At 39.2% G+C, this 14,012-nt stretch overlaps 1 protein-coding gene across 16 annotated transcripts in view; it reads right to left on the reverse strand.

Annotated features, from left to right (window-relative positions):
* Positions 1 to 14,012, reverse strand: part of plekha5 (pleckstrin homology domain containing, family A member 5) — a 157,946-nt gene that overhangs the window by 44,369 nt on the left and 99,565 nt on the right. For 9 of the 16 annotated variants that reach the window (XM_072672807.1, XM_072672806.1, XM_072672805.1 and 6 more), the window contains 3 exons: positions 11,035 to 11,118; positions 2,317 to 2,437; positions 605 to 709 (listed from right to left, as the gene is read on the reverse strand). In XM_072672807.1, coding sequence (XP_072528908.1) covers positions 605 to 709; positions 2,317 to 2,437; positions 11,035 to 11,118 — 310 coding nt within the window. Of the gene's footprint in view, positions 1 to 604; positions 710 to 2,316; positions 2,438 to 5,198; positions 5,238 to 11,034; positions 11,119 to 14,012 lie in introns of all 16 variants that reach the window. The other 7 variants (XM_072672796.1, XM_072672795.1, XM_072672809.1 and 4 more) reach the window with 1 other exon arrangement.

A 14,012-nucleotide genomic window follows, 5' to 3' on the forward strand; every position in this document is an offset into this window, starting at 1 on the left:
CACTCGAAGAGGATATAAATTTCATCATACATGTACAGGTACTTCACTGAAATTTTTGGCAAACCTCAAGAGTTGTACGACATACAACACTCAAATACAGAAGGACAGTCAAGCGACTCTATGCTTCTATAGCCTTCTTACCTATTAAAAACTATTTAACTACTAGTTGTAGATTAAGATTGGTTATCATCTTCTAATATTTAATCAGTGGTCATATGACGGCAGTACATAAATGGAGTAGTCCCTCCCATCTCAGTCATTTATGCAGAGATGTCTTCTGAATTTTTTTTTTTTTTTTTTTTTTTTACAAATGTACAGTAGTAAAATTACGTTACTCCATCTCCCCATGTAAAACTAATCCCACCCGGATAGGGCTTCAGACACATGTCTATATATGTATATACTCTTAATATTTTTATTATGTTATCAAAGAGAGGGCAAATTACTCCATTAGGAGGAGTAAATTAGTTAACTTGAATAGTACTAAAGGGGCAGAGGTCAAGATTCAAGAAACAACAACCTCTAGTGGGTTAAGCAGGTGAAATGTGTGTCTGTGTGAGGAATAGTTCACTGATGGAATAGTAACTCATGCCATTATTCATACCTGTTTGTAAAGCCAGTTGCTTTTAACCACAGGGGCATTTGGGTTTCTCTTTATCGAATTGGACCTCTTGCCAAAATTGTGGACCTTTTTTGAGGACCTTGATGGCTAAAATTGAACAAAAAGATCAAATAAAATCACAATATTACAAAAAACAGCAATACATGCACAATCCTGACTACATATTAAATGATGAAAATAATTCTACTTTGAAAATAAATACATATTGTATACAGAATCAATTAAAGTAGTTTAGTAATTACACGTAAGGCAATGCACTACTGGTATACACAGGTAGTAAATAAATTAACCTGGAAAAATAAATAAACAAATAGATAATAAAAAAGATAATTTATGATCATTGTTGTGAAATCAATTCCAAATCAATGTCAGAAAGGATGTGTACAAAACAAGAGATAAAAAATTAAACAGGTCCAGTGCTTAAGTAGTCAGTTGGATACTGATCCAAGTTACCCTCACTTTATGACCACATATTGTTAAAATTATAACCTGACCACCTGGTGCAGGTGCCTAATATGCTGTTGGACCTCCTCGCGCCACCAAAACAGCTCACTCCATAAGACCTACTAGGTGCCCTGTGTTAAATGCCACCAATAAGTCAAAAATAGATGATGGGGAAACCAACACGGAGGAGACTTCTTGTTCCAGCATAATCAATAGGCCAGTGGTTAACACACCTAGTTGTCCATGTGATGTAAAAACAGGACCAGACATCCTTCTTCTACTGCTTCAAGGTTCTGAGGCTTGTATGCATTTTGTAAGCACTTTCGACAGTAGACAGGGGTTAGCATGAAGTCTGGACTGGTCTGCAGCTATACATCTGGGTGGAATGTGCTGCGTATAGGGACACAGTCCTCTCCTTTAAATCACTAAAACTTGTCTACTTGCCATCAATGACCTCACAAAATGATGAGCCTTGGGTGTCCTCAACTCTGGTAATTGGTTTTGTGATTTGTCCCTCTGCAGACCACTGTCGGTAGGTACTCAGATATAATGATCTGACTCTTGTCAGTGTTAGTAAGGTCATCATGCATGTCACACTGACTACAACTATCTAACATGCATCCCAAACCTTGATGTGTCGTTTTTAAAAGATAATCAATGTTGGGCTCCGAGTGGCTCAGTAGTCTAATGCACCACTGCTATGACGCGGGGGTTGTGTCTGAATCCCTAACCATGGAACTTTGCCATCAATGGCTGGAAGCCCAGAGAGCACAACTGGCCATGATCTCTCCAGGTTGGTAGATGGCGCTCTCTCCCTCATCACTCTTAAGCAATGTTGGCAGGCACAGGTGCCTGTTAGCTGATGTGGCTAAGTTGGGGACCCGGTGTCTTCATCTGAGCATAAGGTGGCATTTTTAAGAAGGCGGTTGGTGGTTTTGCAAGTACCAGTAGGAGACTAGTAGTGTTGAGCATTGCTAGTGCTAGGGGGAGATACGAATAGGTGGGTCAATAGGCAGTACCAAATTGGAAAAAAATTATGGAAAAGTTTGACAAACAAATAATAAAAAAAAAGTAATAAGATAACCAGTGTTATACATGTCATCAATAAGTGGTCATAATTGACGTATAGCTGAGAAACAGCAAAGTACACACATTAGCTAAAGCTAATGTTACTTGCTACGAGGCCTGTCTGAGGATTGTACATTACGAATATACAGGGAGAAAAAAAATTGAACCGAAACAAAACTCACTCTGGCTGTAGGACTACTGGGGTACGTGGTGTAGTCAGAGCCTCCTGTGTAGTTGGATGCCTCACTCATGGTGCTTGTGGGTCGTTCCTTCTTCTCACTGGCCGGCGCTTTAGGTGCCGGTCTTACAAAGAAGACAAAGATAGATGAGGAAAGTGAAAAAAAGGAGAAAAGAACACATGAAAGAGTCTGAACTCTGCATCTTTCAGACAGATCAATAGAAAGTTAAAAGACGGGGCCCAGCAGAGACTGACTGACTGCTTGGTGAATGAAGGAAAGGAGCAGAACTCATCTCTCCGGTCTGTGGCCAATGCAGCTAGACTGCTGTCTAATAGGAGAATGTCTCTGCACCATCTATTATCCTCATGCAGAGGCCAAACAAGAGAGCAAGAGAGTAAGATGAGAGACGCAGAAAAAGAGGCAGACAGACAGGCAGACAGACAGAAAAAGGACAGGACCCATTTATCACAGCAATTACTCACTCACTCCACATCACTGCAGATTTACTCCTTCAGACCAGACCGCAGTCAAAAATACTGGACAGCATAGGAGGCAACTCGGCATACCAATAAAATCATCATACTTATTCCATTTCAGTAACCCGTCGCTGGTAAAACAAACTCACAAAACTGTGCCCTATTAAATTAAATTAAATTTAATTTACAGTGCTTGCAAAGACAAAAGGTTTTGTGCCAGTCTGGTACAGGTATACTGCACATTTGCCTTTAATTGAAGTCAATGACGGCTTGGGTTTCAATAAGCTTTTGTAACCTCAAACTAAGGGGAAAATAGTTCCAGATACCATTCACAGCTTCGCAGATGTCCAAGGCTTTATCCACAACTTAATAAGCTGCAGAAGATAAATATGGCCCTATAAATCTGAAGTTGTCCTAAAGCATGGATAATGAATGAGAAATGTAGGAGGCATCGTCTCCCATGGCTGGCCTATATTCTGAAGTTGCGCTGGAGTGCTGTGATGTCTGGGGGGAGCATTGCTATCTGGAGCGAGGGAGATGAGAGAACTGCTGTCTTGCTTTTGGGTCACCTCACTGGAGAGAAAAAAAGAACTTTTCTTATAAAGAATAATAGACACACCTAGTCAATCGATGTTAAAGGACAATGTTAATTTGTTTTACATATCTGATGTTCTTTTTAAGGCCAAACGTGTCAATTTGAACATTTGTTATTTATTTAGAACATCTTACACACCAGATGTCACTTCAGATGTGTGGCCATGTTCGATGCATCACCACAGTTACATAAAAATAAGATCAATAGTCTGTAAGTGGTCTTTGCTAGTTTTGCTCTGTTCTGATGTTTTACTGGGCTGAGTAATGTACTCTAAGTGTTGTTTGGAGTGTTGCCATGGCCAGCTTTTACAAAGAGTGTTTTAAAACCTGTAACCACACTTGAGACCACTTTTGGCTCGCTACTGCCCTTACAGTGTTTTGGCACTGCTGCTAACAGCAGCAGCTGTAGTGGGGGACCTGGCTTTTAGGATTTCAAATACGGTCAACTTTTCAGCTGTTAGATCTACTTTGTGGCGAGCTCTGTAATTCAAGTTACAAATACTGCAGAGAGTGCTGTCTGTGTCACGTTTTGAAACATGTAATCACACCTGAGACCACTTTCGGCTGGCCCTTATAGTGTGTTATAGTACCGAAGTAAATCGGTTGGTACCCTAAAAATTGCCAGCATCCAACCCTGATTGGAGTGTTGGTGTGAATGCATTCACTGCCCTGCACTATTTGACTTTGAACATGCAACACTTCTTTCCTCTCTTTTGAATGCAACCAGCTACTAGTTTAAACACACACACACACACACACACACACACACCATAAACACATAAATCAAGATTGCAATGTTTTGATTAGATATCTTAAAAAAAAAGAAAAAAAAGTGCAGAGTCTAAAATAAATCAGGCTGTCCAAAAGATGTTAAAATGCGCTAAACACCAGCACAACGTCAACAAACTCACAGCTCATATCTTAGCAAGCTAACAGCTAGCAGTTATCTGAAATGTGAAAATATGATCAATGTTCCCCAACCTCTTTCACAATGAATATCAGGGTAACTAAGCAGGGATAAAAGCATGTGTGCAATTGGACATGGGAGTGGGTGGCTTGGGTGCTGGCAGCAAATAGAGGTCATTGAGCTGAAGAGCATGATTCATACTGTCCTTCAGATCTCTCTCTCTCTCTTTCTCACACACCCTTTTGCTATTCTCTCCATCACTCTTTCGATCCACAGTGAATCATTCCAGAGGCTTACTTAGATTTTCGAGTTTGTATCTTCAAAAATGTTTTATTATATATATATATATATATATATATATATATATATATATATATATATATAATAATTTATTTTTTCTAAGTAAGCCTCTGGAATGATTCACTGCGGATCCAAAGAGCGATGCTAATTGAGCAATGCTATTTCTAACTTCTGTGCAGTGGAAGTTTGGAAGTGGAAGTCTACAGAGTGTTTAAAATGTACCCCCCCCCAACCCATATTGCAGGGTATCCCTTCAAACCCAGCTGTTGAAGACACTGTAACCGATTTGCCACAAGGACCAAATGACTGTAGCCTGTTTCCGGCGAACCACTTACGTGATGGAAGAGTCATGTTTCATATTAAATATGGGCAAGACAAATTAGACAGCACACATAAATCTTGCATCTCTTCAACGTAGCAATGCATAGCAGGAGATAAGGCAATTCAATTCACACACTGCCTTGGGTTAGTGTTGGAGCAGAATTAATGAGACAGAATGGCAAAACAAACAGAAAGATGAATGCATCCTCTAGTTCTCCACAAAACAAATGATGCTTAGGAGCAGAGATGACAAAAGCATCCGTTAAGTTCCTATTGCAGAGCATTACCTGTTTGAAACAGGGTGGACAAGTTTCCCACAATTCAGGCTAGAAACAGAGGAAAAGGGGAAAAAAAAGAACTAAATATACACATTTGTTGAAAAAAATCATAATTAAATCATAATCAATATGTCAGACATTCATGAAAAACCTCAAACTGACTGTCAGTTAAAAAAAAAAGAAGAAGGAAAAAGTAAGAAAAGAAAGGTCATATGTTCATATGTATTCACATTACTGCTGTAAAATTAAACACTGGCCTCAAGCCATTATATTATCAATCGCTGTATCGTTTTGGAGAAGTCTGCTGTCTTGTCTCAAAGGTCTATTTGATCTCAGCTGGGAGTCTGGATGGTTTCAGCAATGCCGAGCAGAGCTGCTCCTCCAAAAGCTGTTAGAATACGCTAGCTGTTTGCAAATGTAATCACTGCAGTGAGACAGACTGATTGCAGTCCTACTTTCCCTCAGGAACAAAAGCAGAAACACAACAGCTTCACATGCTGATTAGTATATACGCTAAATGGATGAAAGTACTGAGACACCTACACATTACACCTACATGTGATTTTATAACATCCCATTCTAAATCCATAGACATTAATGCAGAGTTAGTCCCCTTTTGCAGTTACAACAGCTTTCAGTATTGGCTTTCTACAAGATTTTGGCTTTCTACAATTGCTCGTTCATCCAGGAGAGCATTTGTGAAATCAGACACTGATGTTGGACAAAAGGACCTGGCTCGCAATTTTCATTCTAGTTCATCTCAAAGGTGTTGGAAGGGGTTGTGGTCAGGGCTTTGTGCAGGCCAGTCAAAGTCTTCCGCACCACACCCACACCTTTATGGACCTTGCTCTGTGCACTGGGGCACAGTCATGCTGGAACAGAAAAAGCCTTTCCCAAACTCCCCCAAACTTCCACAAAGTTGGAAGTGTACAATTATCCAAAAAGACTTTAAGACACTAAGATTTCACTTCACTGGAACTAAGGGCCCTATAGGCCAGCCTTTGAAAAACAACCCCACAGCATTGTCCCTCTTCCACCAATTCAGAGTGTCCACCAGACTGCCAGATACAGAAGTGTCATTCATCACTGCACAGAACACGTTTCTACTGCTCCAGATTTTTACACATAAGGCAGCATAACCCCCATTTTTAGGAATTTTTGTGGGGTCAGAAAGCTGCACGATGGTTCAGACTGTTCAGCATAAGATTAGCTCATGTTCTAGACTATACAGTTGAAACCAGTAGTTTACATACACTATATAAAAAATATATATATATTTGCTAAATGCCAGAATAATGAGAGAGGGAATTTTTAAGACACTTGTTATTACTTGTTATTAAGTCAAAAGTTTAAATTCAGCCAAGATATCAGGAAGAGAATTGTGGAGTCTGGCTCATCCTTGGGTGCAATTTCCAGATGGATGAAGGTGCCTCGTTCATCTGTACAAACAATTATACGCAAGTGCAAACAAGGTGGGAATGTCCAGCCATCATACCACTCAGGAAGAAGACTTCTGTTTCTTCTTTCTTCTTTGTCTCTGTCTTTTATTAATCACTATTTATGTAAAGCTGCTTTGTGACGACAACTGTTGTAAAAAGTGCTTTACAAATAAATCTGACTTGACTTGACTTCTACGATTTTTATTACTTTCTTCAAAGTCAAAAGCTGAAATCCATTTCATTAGTATTTGGTACCATTGCCCTTAAACTGTATAACTTGGGTCAAACATTTTGAATATCCTTCCACAAGCTTCTCCCAATAGTTGTCAGGAAATTTGGCCCATTCCTTCTGACAGAACTGGTGTAACTGAGCCATGTTTGTAGGCCTCCATGTTTGCATATGCCTTTTCGGCTTTGCCCATACATTTTAAATAGGATTAATCAGGGTCAGGGTTTTGTGATGGCCACTCCAGAACATTGACTATTATTCTTAAGCCACTTTGTAACCAGTTTGGCAGTATGCTTCGGGTCATTGTCCATTTGGAAGACCCATTTGCGTCCAAGCTATTACTTCCTGGTTGATGTCTTGAGATGTTGCTTCAATATTTCCACATAATGTTCTTTCCTCATGATGCCATCTATTTAGTGAAGTGCACCAGTCCCTCCTGCAGCAAAACAACTCTACAACATGATGCTGCCACCTGTTTCACAGTTGGGATGGTGTTCTCAGGCTTGCTTCCCCCTTTTTCCTCCAAATGTAATGATGGTTATTATGGCCAAAAAGTAAAATTTTAGTTTCGTCAGAGCACAGGATATGTCTCCAAAAATGAAGGTCTTTGTCCCTGTGTGCATTTGGAAACATTAATTTAACTTTTTTATATTTCTTCTGAAGTAATGGCTTCTCCATGGCAGAGTGGACTTTCAGCCCATATTGATACAGTCCTTGTTTTACAGTGGGTAATGACACACTCTTCTCGCATTTAGCAAATAGAAATAATTTTGGTAAACCTAAATTGACCTAAAACGGGAAAAGTTTCTAAATTCATGTCAGACAGTGAAAAAAAAATGCATGTGTGTTTTTCTATATAGTGGATGTAAACTTCTGGTTTCAACTGTATCTAAAGAGTCCTACCAAAACAACCAAAGTCCAACCAAGATACAAAAAGATAGAGAGACAAACAATAACTGGGAAATTTAATGAGCTTCTGCAGAGAGGGTAATAAAAAAAAATTGGGCTGCTGTTGCCTAAGAGTAGTAAATGCGTCATGTCCACACAGTGAAAGTGACATTGGTAGAGTGGGGAATGAATCCGGGTGATATTTCCCCAGTGAAGTATAAGGAGATTAGAATGGTGTAATTCTTAAAAAAAGGTGCTCAAGTAAGTGTGTGTGTGAAAATGGGTGAGGGGGGGGTGCTAAGTGGGAGACAATGACAGTAAGGCAAGGGCCCCTGTAACCTTGTTATCAAGAGAGCAAGGCTTTGCTACACCATTTATACCCATTAGCCTCCTCCATTAGAAGAGTGAGGGGAAAAATAGAGTAGAGTTAGTTTGCGTTCTGCTCCCACTCATTTCTCAAAAGCCTGGCTATGTGTCAGAGAAAGGTGACATGCTCAAATCAGTCGACAGCTTATTTACTCTGTGAGGCAGACATTTTGCATTGCACTGTTTGCATTACGTTTTATGACTGAGGCTCATGATATTCCACTATGTTTAAAATCAAAGAGATGTGATGAAAAAACATAATATCTGTATTCCATCAAAAGGAAAGAGTTTAGAAGTAAAACCAGAAAACACCTATCAATATTCAAGAAAAGTCCACTGTCCAAATGGGAGAGACAAATCAATGGTTTAAAAATACAAATCTTTAACAGCCAAATAAGCTGTGAATAAAATGTCAAAAGAAATTGCACTAAACGCAGAGAACTCGCTCTTCTAGTACAGCACATGGAAATTTAAAATAGCTTTTGGTCTATGAATCCTCACATTTAAATAAATATTTTCAGTGCTCAAGTCCACAATTTACATGCACAGTTTTTAGACATTTGTTCAAAGGTCTGAGTGAACAAACACACAGTGACTGTGAGCTCACGTGCCTAGAGCGGTGGGCAGCCATTGCTGCTGCCCCCGGGGAGCAGAGAGGGTGATGGACCCAACATTGGCAACTTGCCGAGCCTAGGTATCAAACCAACAACCCTGTCATCAATAGCCCGGAGCTCTAAGCACTGACCCACCACTGCCCACAGCCTCATAACTCTATGAGTGTGAGTCACGTACAAACTGGCAATAAGATGCAATGGAAAAGGTGGGCTCCACAGAGGAAATGTTTGTTTTCCGTATTTCTGTACTGTATGAGGAGGGGGTGTGTGTGTGTCAGGTAGCGTGTTAATTACGCAGTAAAGTGTTCGCTAATGTTAGCATATTCAATCAGCCTATTTACACCTGGCACTGACGTGCATTTTGTTTGTGTATAGTATCGTGAAATACTTCAAACTGGATTTCCACATCCAAAAAAAAGGCAACATATATCATCCTTGTCCAATCAATCATGATTTCATGTATTTAACGATTTAAAAATCCAGATTATTTGTGAAATACCTGTGTTTAGTTGTTTCAAAGGTGAGAGAGACCAGAGCGAGAAGGAGGAGGAGGGGCGGAAGGGACAAACAAGACCACAGTAACCAAAGCAATCCCTCTAACCCACAACAGTTACCACAATACCATGCAAATCCAATGGCTTACATCTTAAGGTTTTCGGGTGGCACGTGCGCTCCTGAAATTACCATATTTATCCTAATATCACATACAGTGTGACTGAGTGAACTGAACCGTGAGCCACATATCGAGACTGGGCTTAATGCCGGACAACAGAGTTGTGGCAAACTTTGCATGCAAATCCAAAACACTTCCGGCAAACAAAGCGGCCTCTCCTGGGCACATATTATTTTTCATCTCCTTCAGTATAATTTTTGTGGCTGTAGTGCCAAGCGCTTGCACTGTCTGAGATGCGTCTGTTACACACATACACATTCCTCACATCCTCTACAATTAATACATGAAATAATTACATATACTGAGTGCTAAGACCTTTTGCATATGCTTCACTAATTCATAAGTTATGCCTATTCTGACATGAGTTGTGAAAAAGTACTAAATACGTCAAAAAATCTTTTTGTATAATATACTTTTTTTTATGTGAAGGTGTGTTGACACTGGTAAAAACATCTGAGGCATTTACATCAAAGGCTTTGCCCTGTAAACATATTAAAGTACACATTAGAAGTTTGACATCTATATTTTCTGCTGTTTAATACCAGTTTAATAACTGATTTTATTATATAATTATTATGAAAAAAAGGGTCCTACAGTCAAAATAAAGATTTAAAAAAACAATGTACAATACATTTATCATGCAGTAAAAACGTTTGCATAGTAACAGAATTAAAACTCTTACTTTCTCTAATTCCATCACACACACACACACACACACACACACACACACACACACACACACACACACACACACACACTCTCACTTACTTACAACAAGATACGCATACACGAATCAGCAGACTTGCTGAAAACAATAAGAGTTCTATTCTCAGAACAGCTATCTGTGAAAATCTCTTTTTAAGCTGGTGTGCCTTCCCAATCATTTCTCTTATGACTGTTGTGTGATGCTGGTATGCTGCAATCAAGTACCAAAATTACAAAGAGATGTCTTTTGACATTTAAAGTACATTTTAATACCACATAATCAAATTTAGCTTATCTAGCCTGTCACATCAATACACTTATAACTTGTGCTATCTCACAACATAGCCACGATAATGGCTGTACCGCAAGATTGGCTACAAAAATAAACCACCCAAAAATAACTAAACCTTCATGTAGGCTCAGTTAGGAAGCCAAGAATGGCTTAGCTTTTGTCAATTATCCCTTGCAAAAGTCATTAACACAGAGGGTCACTTACTTTTTCTAGCCTGCACTGTAAATGCTTAATAAAAGACATGATCAGTACAACTGTTTGTGAGTTACCAGCTTAGTCAGATTGTGTTTGTCTATAATTGTGACTTAGATAATCAGACCACATTTTATTAATAATCAATGTAGAAATCCAGGTAATTGCAAAGGGTTACACATCCATGTTCAGAGGATAGGCAGTTAATTCAAAGAGTGGGAAAGCTGACACTATTACTACACTATTACAGGTTTTACAAGTGGCGGAAAAATCAGAAGTGAGAGGAGGTCAGTCAAACTGGATCATAACCAACATTAAATAAGGTGTACAAAGCATTTTAATGTATAACTAAAAAAATCTAAAGCATTTCATTCTGGTAAGTCACATTCTGCACAAAATAAAAATACATTAATTTAACAGGAAATGGGTCACTGTTTAAAAACTTACTGTTCGTTGACGACAAAGATGCAGTTATCTTGTGAGGGTGTGCCAGAGACAGGGTGCTTGCAGGTCACTTTTCGCTCATTGTGACTGTGTTGAGAAATAGAAAAGGAGAGAAAATCATATTAGTAACATATTTTGCAGTTGTGTGATGCACATCACGGTATAATGCCGATTCTCTATGTCATGGCACTTCAAAAAATAATACAGGGCAACAGATTATCCCAAACAACAAAGACAAACCCCAAACATCGACACCAAGAGATGAATAATCATCTTCACTCCAATACACTTCATGTCAATTAAAGTCAGTCACAGTACAGTGTCACTCCTCCATAAAGAAGGCAACTCACACCCACACAAAGACATCTACATACGCATACTCACAATAAACTACACACCTTGAGCGAAGGGTGGTGCTAAACTTCAGCATTGTCTCTCATGGGAATAAAAGCTTGGTCTTTCTGTCACTTCCTTAGAAACTTTGCACTCTACCTCCTCCTACTCAGGGAAATTTGAAAAACAGTCCAACCATGGAGCTTCTGCAGTGTGGCTGACTGTTCCCCAGTCATATGCTCTGATCACAAGAGCATGAAGACACAACCACCCACCCCTTTCTCTTTCTCTCTCCTAACTCCTAACATTCCCTCCCATACACCATGAGGTTCTAATCGCTCTATAAATATGATCATAGCAACACATGTGCAGAACAGAGGATGAACTAGCTAAACTAAACACAGACAAAAAAACAAAAACACACACAAAAAAAAAATCATAGATTTAGACAGATTTAAAAAGGGACTATGAAGACGCTGTCCATCATACTCTTCCCTCTGGCAAAGGGAAGAAGACACAGACGCAGCATGCACATCAATCATGCCTTCCTTTCCTGGAGAGAATTCCAGGTGTAAGTGTCTTCCGTGTTAACTAAACTCAAAGGCAAGTCTGCAGAAACTAAATGACCACTAATATTGAAAACTGATCCCAGCTTCATACAAATATTGGATTGTGTGTAAAAAATTATATATGGTGCCTCTTTGATTACTTTTATTTTATTTTTAACGACGACTAGTATTACTTTTAAGGCCTTTTTTTTGGGCCGATATCAATCGGCAATCATCTTTCAGTATGGTCAGTGAATTGCCAATACCGATCAATGGCGGGGCTGAAGGCTATATTAACCTTTTCAGGCACCTTTTCTTGGTAATGCATCATTATGCAGTGCTTCTGTAATGTTTAAATTTAATCACATTTAAAACACTCTTGATTGCTTATCTAGTGCTAAAAACTCATTCACTTTGGATGGGATTCCTTTAGCTTTCTGTGGAAATCTGAGTGCATAGACCGTGCACATCATGCTGCCTCAGTGATTCTTGGGAGAGGAGTCCAATATCTGTTTGATACACAACCAAAGACATCACAGGTGCATTTTTTCTTAGCTTTTTTCTTTGACATGGCTTTGAAGGTAAAAATAGTGGTTTTCTCAAGGCTCTGGCATGACAGCGCATTCTGACTAAAAGGAAGTCAAACACGATTGTTCCCCTTTGAGTAAAACTGAAAGTAGCAGCCTGAGAAATGAATGTGTCCACGTCTGTGAGTCCAAAGATCTGTGATGATCATCTTTTATCACTCTTTCAAGTACAGACTGAAATCAAACCACACAGACAGGTTGAAGCTCCAGATCAAATAAAGGATTAATACAAAAACACCAGGCTTATGGTTACTGTGAGCACTCACAAACAAACAGCACTAATCTTTGTCAGCCAGACTGAAATGAAAGGTAGCTGAACAGTGGCTTTGAACTGCAAAGTAAATGCCCTAATCTGCTTAGATGTTTTTAGTAAACAGGCAGTAAACAGCTGCAAACAGGTTCTTTTCTCAGCAGTAAATCGGTAAGCTGCATACAAACAAGCAACACGAGGGCTTCTCTAATTAATAAAAGAGCAGGTCCTTTCTTAAGTGCTAACGTGATATGTAAATCTGCCAGTCTGCAAGAAAACATTAACCACCACTGCTAATGTGTAACAGGGGTGTACCGGTACACAGCAGTCACTGTCTGGTTCACAACACTGTTTGAACCTCATGGTTCGGTACAAACAACGGGGGAAAAAACAAGTAAAAAAAAAAAAATAAATAAATACATAAAATACATAGCAATACTCCTAAATCCACTACAGGTGAAAGGGTTGAACCCAAATATGAGGCTGGCTGATAATTTAGCCGATTCTGAGACCCCGTCAGATTATATCATCTATGTTTTGGGAGTTGCTGTAGCATTGCCCAAGGTCACATGACCCTGCAGTTCCTTATTCAATCGCTAGATGGCAAAAAAACATCACTCATGGCTAAATAATCCCTTTAAAGCCAGTGTAGAAATCCCAGTTGGTGGTTGGAGTTCGACAGTGTTTTAAATATGGTTGATTCCAAAAAGCTAAATGCATTTCATCTCGAGAGACAACACACAGAACATTACAGAAGCCCTGCACGGTCATGCATTACCAAGTAAATTAATGCCTAGAAAAGGTTAATGTGGTATCCTGGTATTGATGATCTGCGATTGATAATAGCCTCCGAAATACTGATTGGCACATTTCTAATTACACTGCCATTGTGTACATTAGCGCACCCCCCCTTTTGGCCTGCCACCAGCCCCCACCCACTCATCAGAGGACAATTAAGGCTTATATTTTATTTGTAATGTATCATTTATGAGGAAGGACCTGTAAGCACAGACAAACAAACAAAAGAAAAAAAGAGAAAGACTAAAGACATGAAAACTTTGACTAGCAAATCTCGTTAAAAGAAACAAAAACAATAATCCTAGTAATCAAGGACCCAGTGGGAAAGATTATGCAGACCCCAGAAGAAATTAACAACACATTCAGAGATTTCTTTGAAATGTTATATTCAATAGATATTAAAACTTTCTATAGAAAAAAAAAAATACACCAAACCTACCAGAAGAACAAAAATAGACACTAGAA

The sequence above is a fragment of the Salminus brasiliensis genome, chromosome 2 (genome assembly GCF_030463535.1).
Source record: "Salminus brasiliensis chromosome 2, fSalBra1.hap2, whole genome shotgun sequence".
In the NCBI taxonomy this organism is placed as follows: domain Eukaryota; kingdom Metazoa; phylum Chordata; class Actinopteri; order Characiformes; family Bryconidae; genus Salminus; species Salminus brasiliensis.